At 41.1% G+C, this 18,744-nt stretch overlaps 1 protein-coding gene across 22 annotated transcripts in view; it reads right to left on the bottom strand.

Moving 5' to 3' along the window:
• The window catches only part of ERC1 (ELKS/RAB6-interacting/CAST family member 1), a 216,196-nt gene that overhangs the window by 24,610 nt on the left and 172,842 nt on the right, over window positions 1–18,744 (bottom strand). For 16 of the 22 annotated variants that reach the window (XR_013231416.1, XM_077340007.1, XM_077340011.1 and 13 more), the window contains one exon: window positions 13,006–13,107. Coding sequence is in view for 21 of the 22 variants with exons in the window: in XM_077340007.1 (XP_077196122.1) it covers window positions 13,006–13,107 (102 nt within the window). In the remaining variant the exon portion in view is untranslated. Of the gene's footprint in view, window positions 1–11,536; window positions 11,604–13,005; window positions 13,108–18,744 lie in introns of all 22 variants that reach the window. The other 6 variants (XM_077340022.1, XM_077340023.1, XM_077340026.1 and 3 more) reach the window with 1 other exon arrangement.

Genomic DNA, 18,744 nt, shown 5'->3' with positions numbered 1-18,744 from the left:
TTAGGGGATTGCTGCCCTAAAGGCCGTTAAAATAGCCTCTCTTTTCTTCACTTGAAGTGGCTTACAACTAAAATCTATAAATTCAAGTTGGTGACTAACTGCAACACTTCTTGCCATCACAGGTTTGATTGTAACGGACATCTTTAGCAGCTTTACGATCTCAAAATCCTACACCAAATTAGGCCTGAAGCCCAACACAGTCTAAGCTTCCCCCTTCAACATCTATATTTAAAAAAAAAAACAAGAGAGAAGAAAGGAAAGACTGTATCATGGCCAGGACTGAGAGATCCAAAGTTCAAATATAAAATGCCAGGAAGAAACAACAGCTCAGTCTAAACACATATGCAGTGTTTGAATCGTAAAAGAGGAACCAGAAAAAGACTGAATGTTCTAAACTGGTATATCATGCCAAAAGCATGTCTCGTGTCTCCTTGAAGTTTCCCAAGTTTATCATCTTCTGCAGATGAAAAGGGTTCTATAAAGGAAACATAATTTTAAATTAATGTCTTAATCTTACTAATGCACACCCACTGTTTGCCTAGTTAGTTCTGCATTCCAAAGGCCAACTTTACTAGATACAGACAGGATGTGTAGATTGCAATTTAAGAAGCCAGAGATTAAAAAATTGAAAGGCCCAAACCAAAATGTTTCCTTTGTCAGTTTTTCTCTTACGTATTCGTGCTATCTAACTTATGAGATTAAAAGATTTTAAATTGCAACCTGAAGAGTATTTATCCATGGATAAAGCATGTGTTGAAAGATTCCTAATTTGATTTCTGATGGTTATTTTGGGGAGGGCTATTCTGTTGCCTTGGAGAACACCAGAGCTCCCAAGAACAGCTCATTCCTTTCCCTTGGGATGCATTAGCCTCCAGAAGCATCCTTATCTCTTTCTCTCCCACATCTAATTTGAGCTGACCACTTAGCTAAAGTCATAGTGCTTCCCAAAATTGTAGAGCAGCCACCCGCTTATCTCAAGAGGACGCAAAAGCACCTGCCAGGCAAGAAGGCAGAGCTAGATGGGACTGCTGAGCTGGGCTATAAGTGTTTGCTCAGCCTAAAGACTGTCTAGGAGTATAATGGACTGACCAGATTTACTCAGGATATTTTTCAAAAGGAGCTCTTTTTATTAATCACTCTGTGACTCTGTTTTCTTAAGCAAGCTAGCAGTGTTTATTCAACATTAACAAGTTTAAAACTTGTTTCTGCTGTAGGAAAGTAAAAACCTAGGAAAGCCGATTTACAAAGGAATGTGGGCTATATGGTGAATACATCAAAGCACATCCACAGAAGCTGATTCACTACAAGATACCATCTTTCCTTATTTTATATCAGTGCTAAGTATGCTCTCAATGGGGCAGACTGGCAATGTTTATTTTATTAAGCATTTTATTAATTTATTATTAAGAGTAATATACAGGAACAAACATTTTTGCATCTGAACATACTGCACCTGGTTAGGACCTATCTCAATGTTTCAGTGGGCACAGAAACATCCAACCATTCAGCATTCATTTCTTAGCTCCCACTCCACAATTCACTTCTGTGCTAGCCATGCTAGACTCTGAATCTTCTGGAAAAGCCCCCCACAGAAGTTCAAGACACCTTCTAACCAAGCATCGGTGCCCCCTAGGCTTGTCCCCCTGCCACTCAACATCCCAGGAAGCATTTGTTTCAAGAATGCTGGCTGTATGGACTCTCCTATTTCTCTTGGCTTCACTTCTGCCAAAGTACATCAGAAAATTAATCAATACATTCTTTCTGAAGTTTTTATACACCACGAACAAATCCCATGGATTAATAATTTCCAAAATCTGCTGTGTTCCACTTGGGAAGTAGCCAAACTTTCTGAGATGAAAACATGCGGACACAGAAATCCCAAACAAATGAGGGCCCTGTTCTCCAATGGTACTCACAGAAGACTGTGGGAAGATTCATCATATGTCATCATGTAGAGAACTTTCGAATAACTGGAATTCACACTATTATCCCCACTATCCATATCACAACCAGAAATGAATGTACAAGAGTCTCTGATCTCAGCGGCGTTTGAATGAAGCTCCAGAACTGTGATGCTCTGGCAACTGCTGAAAACTCAATGCTGCTTTCAGATACCTTAACTGTTTAGAATATTTAATGACAGCTTTCATGGTACACCAAAAGCAAAACCAACACTCCCATTGTCCAGTTCAGCTGGACAATCTTGGAAGTAGTTTTTCTTCCACTCAAGTGAAGGAACAGAACTTGCCCCATTAGGACTGAAGATGAGATCAGATCATGGCAATATCAAAAGGGTGTGTGTGTGTGTCTGTCAGCTTTTACTCTTCTCAAAAATGTTCTGGAAACTGGCAGAGTGCTTATTGGAACTGAGACAAAGTAATTTTTCAAGATGAGAAAAGGGCGAGAAATTCTCTGACGACAGTGATAATGTTGTCATACTTGTTGAACACGCTAAGAACCACAAAGCCTGGGAGATCACTTGAGCGCTTGCAAAAATCCACTGCCCATAAAACCTTCTCAGGTTAAAGTTTTAAATACGGGCATGGACAGACATACCAAGAGTGTACGGCCATTAGTTCGTGATGGATTTAAGATAGATTTAAGATAGATTTACTTCACTCAGAAAGATGTTTGGATAGGACCTCAAGGTGATAAGGGGTAGAGGGGCTCTTTCCATTTACCCTGACAAGGTCCTCTGGATGTCCAAAGGTTGAAACCTTGAGAAAAACACTGAAAAAAGAAACTGAGAATGCCCACTGGTGTCTCGCACATGTGCCTCTTTCTCATAGAGCCAAACCTTGCATCCACTTTAAGTATTTGTTTTTCCACTCCTAAATCCATTTGTTTATCTGTTACCTCCTTCCCGATGGAAAGGGATTACCACCCAGAGGCTAGGCTTCTATATAGTCAAGAGAGCTCACTTAAACATTGGCTTCCGTTACTGAGAGGGCAAGCAACATGCAGCGTGGGGCTGACGACACTGTGGCCTCTTGGTTCCAACATAAAAAAACAACAACCACACCTCCATGCGCTTTGAAAGCAAAAGTCGTTCATTTTTCAGTTCTTTTCCAGCATGCAACACAATGACAAGGTTGTGGGTTAACTGATAAACTGAACCAGCATTCAGGAAGAACAAGGAAGGAGAATTGTGGGAAGATGGCTGCCAGCTGCATAACAGCCTACGGAGCTTTTGTTGACTTCCTCTTGGAGGTAAGTGAAGCGTGGGTATGGCAAGAAATGTGAGCCAAAGGGCTCTTGTCCCACCATTCAAAGCCTGTGGCCTTGATGGGCCAGCTCAGTGGATCCCAAACTAGTTCAGAATATTTAATGCACATTAAATATTTGTTTTGGTTTGCTTACTTTAATTGTTTGAATTGGCATTTTTCTCCAGCGGGTGGGTGAGTGGGCGGAAGTGGGGTAATAAATGCTGTAAAACAAACATTTGTTCTCCTAAACTACAGATTGTGATGCTGATTATCATATATTGATAACTTGAGTTCTCCTGTGCTCTTTTAAGTCTTCAGATCTCCGAGGTCAAGCTTACAGAATAAAGGCAAGCATTTTTATGATCTCACTAAAGAACATGTTAATTTATAAGCCTTTCTCAAGTTTAGACCATTACACCAATACAAATAAACCATCAGCCATGCTTCACAACCACACAGTTATGATAATATCCAGATCTAAATATAAAGGATTTGGGGTGGAATTCATCTTTGCATGAAAAGAACATCAGAGTTAACATCAACTGTTCTGACTAAAAACAACTCAAGGCTTTCTTTCAAATTTGTCTGACATTAGAATACATACTCTGTAATATTCCTAATCAAGTGTTTAATTTTGGGGGGAATTCTTGATCTACAAAGAAGAGGAGTTGGGTTTTATATCCCATTTTTCACTACCAGAAGGAGTCTTCCCTTCCTCTCCCTGCAACAGACATCCTGTGAGGTAGGTGGGACTGAGAGAGCTCTGACAGAACTTCTCTGTGAGAACAGCTCTAACAGGAGTGTGATGAGCCCAAGGTCAGACAGCTGGGGAATCAAACCTGGCTCACCAGATTAGAAGTCACTGCTTTTAACCACTACACTAAGCTGGCTCTATGAGTGTAATACAGGACTATGGTACTGTAACACGTGATAAAAGAGACAACAGAATTAGTAAAACCATTACAGGCATCTAGAATTCAAAGGACAACAATAAAATTAATAGAACCATTATACTAACATGTAAATTATGGAAATAAACAATTCTCAACTTTGAAGTTTAACTACACTCTAGGACTGCAAAATAGTACTAAGGTACTGGACTATAACACCACACCTCAATTAAATTTGTTTACCTACTCCATAATCAAAGTCTGCACAATTCCTGCAGATGCCAGGAAGAAAAATGTAACAAGTTTTGTGCTAGCATTACAACAATATAGGCTAGATATCAGAAAAAAAATTTCATAGTCAGAGTAGTTCAGCAGTGGAATAGGCTGCCTAAGGAGGTGGTGAACTCTCCCTCACTGGCAGTCTTCAAGCAAAGGTTGGATACACACTTTTCTTGATGCTTTAGGATGCTTTGAGCTGATCCTGCGTTGAGCAGGGTGTTGGACTAGATGGCCTGTACGGCCCCTTCCAACTCTATGATTCTGTGATTCTAGGATTATTTCATCACTGTATTGTTTCAGGATGGATAGCTACCCTTCAATTAACTAGCACAGGATTACAAACAACCAAAATGAAATAAAATGCAACTTGAGAACTGGATAACTGGATAACAGGAAGGTCACAATGCTCTAAATCTGGGGTAGTCAAACTGCGGCCCTCCAGATGTCCATGGACTACAAATGCTGGCAGGGGCTTATGGGAATTGTAGTCCATGGACATCTGGAGGGCCGCAGTTTGACTACCCCTGCTCTAAATGGTGGAACTGTACATTAAATTTGATGAAAAGCTTGGCCAGTGGAATATTAGCTTTGAAGACTAGTTGGCACATTTGGCCATGGGCAGGGTGAAAAAGGGAGGACAGACTGCAATGAACAGATAAAACTGTTAGGTAAAATGAGCCAATTCAGAATATTATTTCAGATTTAATAACTAACAGTAATGGACATTTACTTTGCAGTAGAACTAGAATTTAGTCGCATCCATCCACAGCATTCAATAGATTAAGCTACCTCTGCAGAGGTCACACTATTACAATGACAGTTGGGAACGGGGTCAGGAAAGAATAAAACCCCATTGTGTTGTGATCACTCCGGAACTTACATGCATACAAACTATTCTTTAACCCAGATTAAAGAATCCACAAAAATCTACTACCAACCAACCTATTACTGTCATTTTTGAAAAAGAGTTACAACTTTCTCTTTTATGGTTTTACCCACAGAGTTTGTGGTGATTCTTAGAGCCACCATTTGTCACTTCTGGGTTTAACCAGAAGTAACATGACCCTTCCTTCCCCTGTGACTACTGGGAGTGGTAGTGGGTCAGCAAGGGGGGGGGGGAGGCTGTATACACCACTGCACTTAGGAGCCTGGAAGCTTTCCTGGATTTAGAAATTGCTTTCAAACTAGGTTCATAATCTAGGTTTATGACCTAGGTACTGTTATTTGGATGCAACAATCAATCTGGGGCAGCATATGGTAGCAGCTGTTGGAATACGGAAGATCTATAGTGTGCATGATTCAACAACATATATGAAGAATAAGCCTGAACCTTCTGCTAGAAAAGACCTCTTGCAAACCTATCATACTGAGAGCTCCTTAGAAACAATAAACCATTCTTTATGAAGTCTATGTCAGTGGTCCCCAACCTGCGGTCTGCGGCCCGGTGCCAGGCCGCGAAGGCCAGGGCGCTGGGCCGCGATTCCCTCTCCCCGCCCCCCCGCAAGCTTGCGGCCCGGGAAGCTTCTTACTGCGGGGGGGGGGAGAGAGAGGGAATCAGGGCCCGCCGTGCATGTGCGATGCGCGGGCGCGGCCACGCCAAAAAAAGTTTGGGGACCACTGGTCTATGTAATTGCATGATTTATTAGTGGGCACAGTTTTAGTGAAATTTGTATTTACAGACTATCTAGTACGATATTTTAATGTTAGACTTATTTGAATCAGTCTGAATATTAAAATACTGGGAATTAATGTTAGATTGCTGTTCTGAAAAACTGTGGGGTATGCATTCGGGTGGGTAGCTGTGTTGGTCTGAAGCTGATTTCTCAGGCTAAAAGGTTGTCCCTTGGAGGAGGACAGGGAACGGTTCCTGTTGGCAGCAAAGAACAGGACCCACAATCCTGGGTTTAAACTCCGTGTAGAACGGTATCAACTAGATCAGTGGTCCCCAACCTGCGGGCCGCGGCCTGGTGCCGGGCCGTGAAGGCCATGGCGCCGGGCCGCGGCTCCCTCTCCCCGCCCCCCCGCAGTAAAAAACTTCCCAAGCCGCAAGCTTGCGGCCCGGGAAGCTTCTTACTGCGGGAGGGTGGGGAGAGGGAATCAGGGCCGGCCGCGCCCGTGTGGGCGCGGCCTGATGCGCGGGCGCGGCACGATGCGTGGGCGTGGCCCGCGCGGGCCGCGGGCCGCACCCCAATGCCCTGCCGGTCCCCAACCTCAGAAAGGTTGGGGACCACTGAACTAGATATCAGGGGGAGAAAAATCAGTCAGAGTAGTTTAGTAGTGGATGTAGCGAGCTCCCCCTCACTGGTGGTCTTTCAGCAGGTGGACAGATACTTATCATGGATGCTTTAGGTTGAGTCAGCACTGGACTCGATGGCCCCTTCCAACTCTATGATTTAATGAAGCAGCAGAACGAAGCTTGAATCCAGTGGCACCTTCAAAACCAACAAAGTTTAATTCTGCATGTATCTGATGAAGTGTGCATGCAGACAAAAGATTATGCTCAGATTTAAACTTTGTTAGTCTTAAAGCTACCACTGGACTCAAACTCTGCAAACTATTAAAATTGAGCCATGTCCACCCCAGATTATGGAACTGTTAGTTAATATTTCTCTCTACTACACCGAGTATTAAATAATCTTTTAACTATTATTTGAAATCTTTCAGAAGGTACATAAAAGTGGAATGACCTTGCTATCCTTGATGTCTAAATGCAGATTATCCAGCCAACTAGGTCATAGAATCATAGAATCATAGAATCATAGAGTTGGAAGGGGCCATACAGGCCATCTAGTCCAACCCCCTGCTCAATGCAGGATTAGCCCTAAGCATCCTAAAGCATCCAAGAAAAGTGTGTATCCAACCTTTGCTTGAAGACTTCCAGTGAGGGGGAGCTCACCACCTCCTTAGGAATAGGCTGCCTAAGGAGGTGGTGAGCTCCCCCTCACTGGAAGTCTTCAAGCAAAGGTTGGATACACACTTTTCTTGGATGCTTTAGGATGCTTTGGGCTGATCCTGCGTTGTCCAAACTGAGTCCAAATGAGGTTTCAAGATGGCTTGTTAATCATCGCTTGCATTAATTGTGGCCTCTGAATTCAGAAGCTACAGGGTTTTCTTTTGAGGAACACGATATCTCAGGCCTGCCTGGCCACAGACAAGGCAGTACAGGGAGGAAGGAGAGAGGTGCGAGAAAGACAAGAAGTAGCAAAACTGAGGTTTAAGCATAATTGGGTTATGTTATACCTGGTAAGTCGAACCTGAGTTTGTTGCATAAATCACATTTTAAGTGAACCATGGCACATCATGAACTCTGCTTAAAAACTATATCCAGTCACTATGTAGACTCCTACTTTCTGTGTTTGGGAAAAGTCAAAGAAGTCACCCTGTGGTTTTCATGACATGGATATGCTACAGGTTTCTGGATTCATCACCATTCTTTGCCCGCTTTTACTCAATATACAAGAATACAATTCAAAGCAATGCAGACAGTGGACAGTGATAACAGGACTGGTTTTCCTTTTAATCCACCCCAGATTCTGTAATCACAGGGTTTATTAGCCATGGCTGGGGGTGAAATTCAATGTCCAGAATGAACCCAGGCAAGAGCTTTGAAAGAACAAGAGTAAAGAAAAGGGGTAACGCTAAATGATTAGGTCCAACATTCCCTACTCTGGGGTTAGCAAAGTCTCACAATCCAGTGCCTCCATCCAACACTGCAATGCCTCAAAAAACAACATGCACCTGGGACTTCCCTGGAGAAAACCAGGACTACATCATCAGTAACTGGGGAGAACAATGTGACTCTCTGCTTCTTAATTCACATGCAAACAACCTGACGCCGCTAACTTTGATGCTGGACTTCAGCAGCATAATTTTCTCAGGCATTAACTTTGATTGGCCAGGGGTTGTAGCTGCTGCAGAATGCATTAACAACATCCCTTGACGTGCATCGTGTTTTTCATTCTTTACTTGGACATTTAATATTGTGAATGCAGATGAGTTTATTGCTGCGGTTTTCTGCTATTCTTTTTCCCAGGGAGTACTTAAAACTACATTCCACCGAAAGGTTGGGATAACCACAGGGCTACTATGACACAGACATACATTGCTGGCAGCAAATTTCAATATAACTGTGATTATAATTTTATTTTTAATTCATCTTGGGCATTCTTTACAAACAGAAGATTTTTGACGTCTGCTGTTTTGAAATATTCAGCCATTGCTTCTGTAGATATATAAGTAACATTCACATGGGAACTTTTTGCACTTGTTTTTTATATTAATTAAACCCTGCCAAAAAATCACTTCTTAGAAAATTGGATTATTATGCATGCCGGGGCCCACATTCTTGGACACCCTGAGCTGCTCTAACAAGCACACAATTCACTTCCAGATTTTAATTCCAGGAATTTACACCCAAACCCAAATGTTTTGCTCTCGAAACATGCATATCCATGACTCTAGGGGCTGGCACTGGCACACATGAGCTGCTTCCAAAGAGTGACTTCCAAGGAGATTATGTGATAATGGCACCTATTACATTAAAGCCTTTCAATGGCTCTACAGAGGAAAGGAAGAGTTCAAAAAGAAGGGCGAAAGGGCCCATGTCAGAGGTGGCCAAACTGTGGCTCTCCAGAAGTCCATGGACAATAATTACCATCATGCCCTAACAGCAGGCATCCCTGACAGGAGTAATAGCAGGACGAGAACATCCAGAGTTGGGTATGACAACTAATCCAAGTTACAGTAACAATTGCAGAAACACCTCCACAGGCTCACTGTCCTCTCTGCAATTCCCATCCTTTCTACTAGCAATAACTTCTGCGTCCTATGGGCACAGGAAGTATAAAGTTTGGATCCAGCATGTTAATTCTTGGCTCCTCCAACATACATGCGTAGCCTGGAACTCTAGAGTTAGATGTAATGTTATGGTTTATCCATTAAGAAGCCTCACCTTGGATGTGCTACATTGAAGGAGTAAGCCCTTTCCTCTTTAGACCTTTGGCTCGGTCTCAAAGATAAAACCAGTGCAATGGAAGACCTAGATTCTGCTTAGCACTAGCCTGCTGAATCCCTAACAAAAGGGCTTAACCTGGGGCTGAGCTGCATTTTGACTGGAGACATTTTACTACGAAGGATGGAGCTCTTCCATCTGTTCAGCCCCATCTCCCAATTGCTCAAACTGCAACAACCTGGTGTTATTTCATGAAATGCTGTTTGACCATTTGATGTTTACACCTTTTAGAAGAAGAAGAAGAGTTGGTTCTTCTATGCCGCTTTTCTCTACCTGAAGGAGTCTCAAAGTGGCTTACAGTCGCCTTCCCTTTCCTCTCCCCACAACAGACACCCTGTGAGGGAGGTGAGGCTGAGGGAGCCCTGATATTACTGAAGAAGAAGAGCTGGTTCTTATATGTCACTTTTCTCTACCCGAAGGAGGCTCAAAGGGGCTTACATTCGCCTTCCCTTTCCTCTCCCCACAACAGACACCCTGTGAGGGAGGTGAGGCTGAGAGAGCCCTGATATCACTGCTTGGTCAGAACAGTTTTATCAGTGCTGTGGCGAGCCCAAGTTCACCCAGCTGGTTGCATGCGGGGAGTGCAGAATCGAACCTGGCATGCCAGATTAGAAGTCAGCACTCCTAATCACTGCACCAAACTGGCTTTTAGATGCTTGCATGTCCTTTCTGAACAGAAAGATGGGCTATAAATACATATATAGATCAAGGCCCTGGGCAACTCAATTCTTGATGCTAAAAGGGTGGCAGGCAAAGTTCTGGATATGAATATTAATATTTCACATACTTTGCATTTGTATGCTAGTGAGATAAACGTTTCCAATTTTTCAAGCAGTAAAGGAGTCCATCCCTCACTTTCATATCCTGCTTTTCTTCTAACCCTTCCTTGCGTCAGCCTTGGCTTACCCTTCTACTCCCTTCTTATGATTTCAGATGTAAGACTTAGATCTCAGCAAAGGAGTGGTAAACAGTCCCTAATGCCCCAGGATGTCGTCACCTATTTATTTATCTGCTGTGGCAGTTTGGTTTTCCATAGTAACAGGACAAAACAACAATGATCAGGTCTGGTAGCACAAACAAGAACAATCCATTCACACTCTACTGACAGAATGACAAGTTGTGTCTGGAGACTAGAACAAGTATGCATTTTCTCATAATATCCTATTCTCCGTGCGTGGTGAATTAATATGTAGTCCCCTTTGATCAATATCTGCCATCGTTTTATGATGAAAATCAGCCTGAACAGCCCCTACTTTGAGTGAATTCCTCATTTTCCCATCAACTTACCTCATCTTACCCTTGTTGGCGTTCTTCTACAAAATACTTACATTCTTCTTAATCATCTTGAACAGCTTAGCACCATATACAAACACACAGACATGGCAGAGAAGCAACTCCAAAGGGGTATGAGATCACCAATGAGCATGAATTAAATCACTTTCCCCCCCCAAAAAAAAGGAATTTCCAATTCGGCCTCCAGGTTGTGAAATTAAAAGTTTTATCCTGTCACGGCTGGATAACGTTTGCCAGATAATTGGAATGAGGGATCTGAACAATGCATCAATAGATATTTAACAAGACCATCAGGCAGAATGTGTGCAGAGAAGTTGGAGTTATTTCTTCCATCAAGTTACTATTAACCTTCTCTCTTCTGTTGCATTAATTGTTTAAAGTTAAATTGGTCAATCCTGCAGCAATGTCAACATCACGGATCATGGTGTTCCAATCTTGGAACCTAAACAGTGGGAAAATTACCTCTTGTTTCTTATCTGATTTTTAAACAAAAAATTTAGAGCATATAACTTTGTCATAAGTGTTTTCTGACTGCAAGTATTTGTTCCTATGGTTAAACTGTACCTCTCCATGGCAGAGGACACATTTCCTGACCCAACTTGAATCATGCTGTTGCTTAGCATATTAATTCAATCTCATGCTCCGGGAGCTTATCCCCACAATGCTACACAGAACAGTAACAAGTTCTAACAGAGGTTAAAAAAAAATTGCACAAACAATTGGGGAAAACATCTACATGCAAAGGCCACATTAGAAAGGGAAAGGAAAAGACACCCAAACCTCAAGAATCACAAAGAAGCAAGATGCAAGAGTGACCACGGGAAACTTTTCTACTGGTAAAGAAAGCCGATTCTCACCGTTCTGAACAAAATGGCTGAACTAAGAGCAGCTGATTGGCTATGCCCAAATACCCTCCTCCTCATCCTATTGGTTGAGAGAAGACAAGGGGGGGAAAAGCCCCAGAGCAGCATGGGAATGAAATAAAGAATTAGTTAGTATTTAAACCACACACAAGAATAGCGTTCTAGTGGTAGGAAAAAGAAGCTTCCGGTTCCTTGCATTGGCTATTCTGAAGCTTTCAAATATCTTGAAATCATTGTATTCATCCCTGAATGCCTCAAACTGTCAATTTATCATACTTTAAATGTGCTGAAATAAGATGCAATCTGCCACTATATCCAAATGTTTCTATGGCTGACTGTACCCTGAGTCTCATACGATCACTGCCTAACTTTGAGCAAGATATCACTTACACGTTATGTAAATGCTTTCCCCCCTTTTCTGTGTGCAAAACAAAGACCATTCTATTATCTCAGAAAATGAGAACTGGAGGGCACAGCTTTTATCTATAACATTAATGTTGCTGCTTCACCATGACAAATGTTGAGGCCGAGATCTCCAAAGAAATGCTTGGAAGATTCAATCTACTGACTGGCTCATACTTAATTTGAAAATACAGTAGGAAGTGCTGGGGAAAGCAAATTTATAAGTGAAATGCCCATTATTTCACTTTTTACTGTGGCACTTTGTCTTTCCAGCACATCCACTGGCACTGTGGCCCCCGTCTTCTTCTCCCAATATCTTCTTTAAAAGGAGCAGAAACAATTTTTTTTTGTATCAACGGAGAATTTCAAGCATTTTCAACATCCCCCTCTCATCATAAACATTCTGTTACATAGATTCATAATGTAAATGGGTTAAGGATATACTCCCTCCAAACCCAAAATATGCTGATGTTTCAGGCTGTTTCCTTTCATGTGCCAGGGAGTAACCAAGCAATATCTATTAATATTTTCACTAAATTGGGAAACATTGAAAGTGAAATTTTTTCTAATCAGTTGGCTCTGGTACTACCTACAGGATTTGCAAAGCCTTCTGACAGCTCTGAAGCATGTCGTGGTGTAGTTAGTGAAGGCAGGCGGTACACTGGAAAGTATAAATTGATTCCCTTTTAAGTCAAGCTTCATTGAATTTGTGAGGGAACAGTGCGTTGTCCTTTACCACAAAGGCTGGGCTTTCATCATGGGGAAGGAAGACAATTTCTCCCTTACAACCAAGCAACAAGGCTGAAGATTTAAATCAGAGTGTGGCACACTCATCGTATGAATCACTGGAAGAAAGTCAGGACACCCACCCTATTCCAGAACAATACTTCAGAAATAGTAACATCAGGTGATTTAATTATTTATACACGATTAAAGAAATCTATGTGATCTACTCAGCAAACTCATTCTTCTAATTCCAGTTTGGAAGAGTCGCTTGTTCCCAGATACTACAAACATCAAAAAATAACAAGCAAAGATTACTTTAAAACGAAAGCTCTTACCTGATCTGGGGAGGGTTTATGATTAGTTTGGTTGGAATGAGATGACGATTTGAGGTGGTCATCATCATAGTTATCTGCCATCAATTTCATGCGATTTTGCGTCTATTAAAAAGTAGAAAATAAATTTAAATTTCCTGCCATAAACAGGTTACCAGCACACAAGACTGAATTCCAACTTAAAATCACTTGAGAAACAGACTTCATATGGGAACACCTACTAAAGGCAAAGAATTGATTAAAAAATCAAATTATGAAGATGTGATGACAATGTACAAAATTATTGAGGAGCCACAGGGAGTTGCAGGGGATGTCTCATTTCCCCCTCCTCAAGTATTTCCTCTTTACTTCCTCTGAAAGCCTTGATACCATTTCCCATTTTTCTACTTCCTTCTCTTCTTCCCGCCCAATAACAAGCTTCCATTTATCCACATCATTACCTTCAGCTTTCCTTCCTTCCCTTCCCCTAGCAGCCTCCATAGATTAGTTGTGTGGTGTCATCCACAAGGCTGGGTCCAGTTGGGAGGTTGGGAACTTGTAAGTACTTGAGAGGGTTATTCACATTTCCCTGAATTTCCTTCCCACATTATTTTCCCTTTCACCTCTCCTGGTAACTTCTATACCTGCACCTTCCCCCAGCTTCCTTCTCTCCCCCCAGCCACCTTTTGATCCCTCCCTTTCAGTTATATTATTTAATTTAGATCCTGCCTTTTTGCACAATGGGAACCAAAAGCAGCTGACATCAGTCTCCTCTCTTCCATTTTATCTTGATAACAACCCTGTAAAGTAAGTTAGGCTGAGAATGTGTAACTGGCTGAAGTTCACCCATGAGCTTCCATGGTAGAGTGGTGATTTGAACCAGGCTCTCCCAGATCTTTGTTTGAAATTCTAACCCTTACACTATACTGCCTTTTAGTGTGTGAGCGGTATGAAAATTAGCAGATCTGGCACCAGTGAGTCCTTGCAGAAAAGCCATAGCAGCCCTGGAAATTCCCCCGCCCCTTATTTTATAGAAACTAATACTTGATTCCTGGCAATATTGTAGTGATTACCTAGCAATGGCCTCTGACCACATGTGTTTCTTAAAGCTATGAGCACTGCTTCTATCATTCTGGAGTCTTAACCCGCTCCCCCCCCAGTTGTTTTTCTTTTCATATTTTCATTTCCTGCAAACCCGGGGCATTTTTCAGGTTGCAGAAAGATCTGTATTGTCTCTTCATGGCTCCAATCTCCAGCTTTAAGTATCCTCAGATAAGGCCATGCTAAGAATTACATTGATTGCTATAGTGATGAAAACTGGTGGGTAGGAGTGACTGGTACAGAGATCTGGGTTTATTAATATACCTAGCATGTGATACAAACAGAAGGGTCCAATGCTGAACTGGGACAATAGATAATATTCAAAGGTGTATATTTCTCTTAAATCAGTTCCTCTGATCGCCACACTACAAATGAGTTAAGGGGTTTGACATATGAGTGGCGAAACTGAATATACAATTCAACAACCAATGTTGTGTAGTGGTTAAACTAGAGTGTGGTTCAAATCCCTACTCTGCCGAGAAGGCTTCCTTGATAACCTTGGTCATACACATATTCAATATAACCTACCTTACAGGGTTGCTCTGAGGATAAAATGAGAGAGAGAGAGAGAATGATGTAAACTGTTTTAGATCTTCACTGGAGAAAATGTGGGTATAAATGAAGAAATAAAAATTATATTTGCATTTAGAACTGCAGAGAAGGAGGTTGGTTTTTAGACCTTGCTTTTCACTAGTTGAAGGAGTCTCAAAGCGGGTAACAATCGCCTTCCCTTCCTCTCCCTGCAACAGACACCCTGTGAGGGAGGTGGGGCTGAAAGAACTCTGGCAGAACTGATCTAGTGGGACTGTGAGAAGCCCAAGGTCACCCAGCTGGCTGTATGTGGAAGTCTGGGGAATCAAACCTGGCTCTCCAGATTAGAGGCCGCTGCTCTTAACGCCTACACCAAGGTATGTTTGCTGTAAATGGAAAGGGAAAATGCATTATATAATTGAGGATATTTTCCTGAAACTGTATTCTGTAATTTTGCTGAGATTCCCTTAGATAAGCATTCCTGCACCATTATTCCCCCTTCAATTGCATTTTCTCTCTCCCCTCTATCTCCCTCACACACCCACAACATGTGGTCTAACCACTAAATCCTGTGGGAAACAAATGACTAACACAGTTATGCCCGTGCTGTCTTAAATGCCTGAGGCTGAGAACTCCATGGCTGGCTGAAAAAATATGTACCTGTAAGTTCAAACTCCTGGTGTAAAGCCTAGCTACTTTTCAGAAGGGGCTTTTTACTACATATGCACAACTGCTAATTATTCAAATTAGCAAGCAATGCAAAGTCCTATTTCTATTATAAAAATCAGTTCAAGGGAGCTATTTAGCAGTCCCCATTCAGACTGCAATCAACTCCTCCCCTTTTACATCTCTGGTCAACTAAATGGTTCCATAGCACAATAATCAAACCCTCTTGTTTAATCAAGGGTGCTTCTACCCTGTGTTGACAATGTTGCTATAGTAATTATGAACCTCAAAGCAAAACAAAATATTGACAGAATCTTTATCACTGAATCTTTAACACTGTTCCTACTAATACATGTTTTCTTCACATGCCATCAGCTGCATTAGAAATGTAAACCCAGGTGTGGCTAAAGATGTCGTCCTGAGAGGGTGGCAGGGCATCTGCTCTGCTATCTCTGAAGCCTGACAGGGGTCAATTGTGCAAGCAATTGGCAGAAAAGAGGAGGGGTACGCAAACCTCACCTCACCTTTCTACCCAGGAAGTTCTTGGGGCCGTCTCCAATCCTTTAGGGAGTATATCTCCCTGGATTATAGGCTGTCAGCGTTCCAGGTCCAGAGGACGACTGCCATTTTCTACCTCGGACTTTCTTTTCTTTCTTTAATCTTAAAGTATCTGCTTCAACCCTACATGATGATTTACCACAAATGAACGCTTTGAACTGAGGGGAGGACTTCGGCTGAGTTCCAAAACATCATTTACTGCAAGTATCTCTCGCTTTTTTTTTCTCCGTCTCTCTTCCTGCATCAAAGCCCTTTGTTTCCCCCCTCCTCTTACTCTGCTCTGCCTGAAGCCACCTCGTTAAGAGGCAGGCTAATTCTCCTAACTAAGCAGAAGAAGGATTCAAATCAACTCGAATTAATTGGCAAAAGCTCTTATTGTAATTGTTTTGGTTTTCGGAGATAGAGATAAGAGCAGTGAATGTGAAAATCTCACGAGAACTTTGTGCCAGTACGAGAATCCCTGCCTTAACCGGCTTCAATACGTCACATGCCTGTGCCGGAACATTAGAGGATAAAACAGAGGACCTCTACTGGCCACTTGTAAAATTGTTTGGGGCCGGGTTTTTTTAAAGTCAAAATCATGTCTATGTTAAAAAGATTGGCTCATCTAATAGAGATACAAACCCAAGATTACAAAGTATTCTTAGATGGATTGATCAAAAATATCTCCAAGGAGATCCAAGATGGCAAGGAAGAAGTCTTCAATAGGAATGATGGATCAATAACAGTGACTGATGACAGCTTTAAACAAGGTGGAAAACCAACAGCAGAAGAGAAATCTGAAATTCATATCTTCAAGGAGATCCAAGATGCCAAGGAAGACGTCTTTAACAGGAATAATGGATCAATAACAGTGGCTGATGACAGCTCTAAACAAGGTGGAAAACCAACAGTAGAAGAGAAATCTGAAATTCTGGAGACGGAAAATGGGATGCCGGAGTTCTGCAGCCCAGATAAGGACACCCTTTTTAAAAAGACATACAGCCATCTCAAAGCAAGAGTGTACAAAAATCAATCAAAAGAAATATGGATCTGCAGTGAAAGTAACCGATTTAAAGGATCTCTCTGGGGAAAAAATTGTATTGATACTGGAGTCCAGGAGGTGCAACGGCCTCAAGATTTATCGATGCATATTTTGCGGGAAAGAGTACAACTGCACTTTCTACGCCAAAGGCCAATGGGACAGAATATAATTTTACGGGAACGACAAGATGTAGCAAGCCTCGAGATGAGACCCCCTTAAGAAGACCGAAAGCTCATATTGTTTTATGTTTAATGTTATACCGTATTCTATATTTCCATTTTTATGAAAAAGGGGAAGCAGTGTCTCTTTCGCTCTTGTTTTTTTTTTTGTCTCTTTTCTTTTATAGGCATATAGGTAATATAATCATTAGTGCTGAAAATGTAAAATGGGGTTCTCCCCCCCTATTTTTTCTTTCTTCTATTAGTGAATTGTCCTAGGACTAAAGCCTACACTGAGGATGGTTCTTAGAATGGGTCAAGCAAAAATTGTTTTGTAGATGTATTAGAACCAAGGATAAGGAGAAGCTATAGAAGACTGAAAGCTTATATTGTTCTATGTTTAATGTTAAGCATTTAATCTAAACCTGGAAATCTTATTATTCTCTGTATTAACAACATATACTGTATCCTATATTGCTATTTTTATGAAAAAGGGGAAGCAGTGCCTTTTTTCTCTCTTGTTTCTTTTTCTTAGTAGGCATATAGGTAATATAATCGTTAGCGTTGGAAATATAAAATGGGGCTTTCCCCTCTTATTATTTTTTTTATTGGTGTATTGTTATAGGGCCAAAGCTCATATTGATCTGTAGAAAATGCAAAGCTCTCAACTTATACCTGTCAGGATGGCTCTTAGAATGGGCCAAGTATAAATGGTTTGTAGATGTATCTGTATTAAGGATAAGGAGAAATTATGAAATCCTTTTGTAATTTTTTTTCTTTGTACATCTTTAAGGCAAAGCCCTACTTTCCTCTCCCTTTATCAGGGTATTGATACAGGGCCAAAACTAATACTGTGCTATAAGAAATGTTTAATGTTAAGCATCTAACTCAAACCTAGAAATATCTGCTAGGATAGCTCTCAGATTGTATCAAGCAGTTAATGTGAGGTCTACGATCTCTCAAGTAAGTTGATTAATAATAACTTTTCTTTTGTATATCTAAACAGGCTTTTTTTTTTTTTAATGTAGTGGAAATGTGGATGGCTCTTAGACTCATGGCTCTTAGAGTTTTGGGCAAAAGTTTATATCACTGTGGAGTCAATGTGGGGTCGTATATTCTCAAATGATGACTATATTTCTATCTTTATGAAAATAAAAAAAATCATTATAAAAAAAAAAAAAAAAAAAAGAAATGTAAACCCAGAAGAAATCATGAAATGTATTTCAAATTTGTTTTGCAAGGTTAAAAACTGTGTTAAACTGCCACCATCATGAACTGGAAGGTTAGGTTCTTTAAGGCAAAACGCTGATATGGGCTACATGAGCTACGATGCTACAAAAAAATCGAAGTCCTCCATAACTTATTTGAAATGTAGGAACATTTTCATTCAATTCTATGAACATTTTCATAAGAACATCTCTGATTCTCACTTGGATAATTTATAACCATGGCTACAACTTTACAGTAAATCAACAGATTTGTTTATTTTAACTTCTGCAAGCTAAGGGCACAGTTTGAAGGAGGTTATGGCAGCTGCAGTATGCTAGTGTCATATGGAATCAAAAGGAAAATATCTTAACATGTTCCTCCTAAGAGTATTAAGCTTTTGCTTATTAAACTAAGCTTACACTTCCTTCAATGTCTCAAAATTGCATTGCATAATAAATGTAATCACTGCATAAACGGGATAAGAGGCAGCTGACTAAAACACAGAAAGCCCTTTGA

Source organism: Paroedura picta, chromosome 5, assembly GCF_049243985.1.
Source record: "Paroedura picta isolate Pp20150507F chromosome 5, Ppicta_v3.0, whole genome shotgun sequence".
Taxonomy (NCBI): domain Eukaryota; kingdom Metazoa; phylum Chordata; class Lepidosauria; order Squamata; family Gekkonidae; genus Paroedura; species Paroedura picta.
This window is presented reverse-complemented; position numbering and strand designations above follow the sequence as displayed.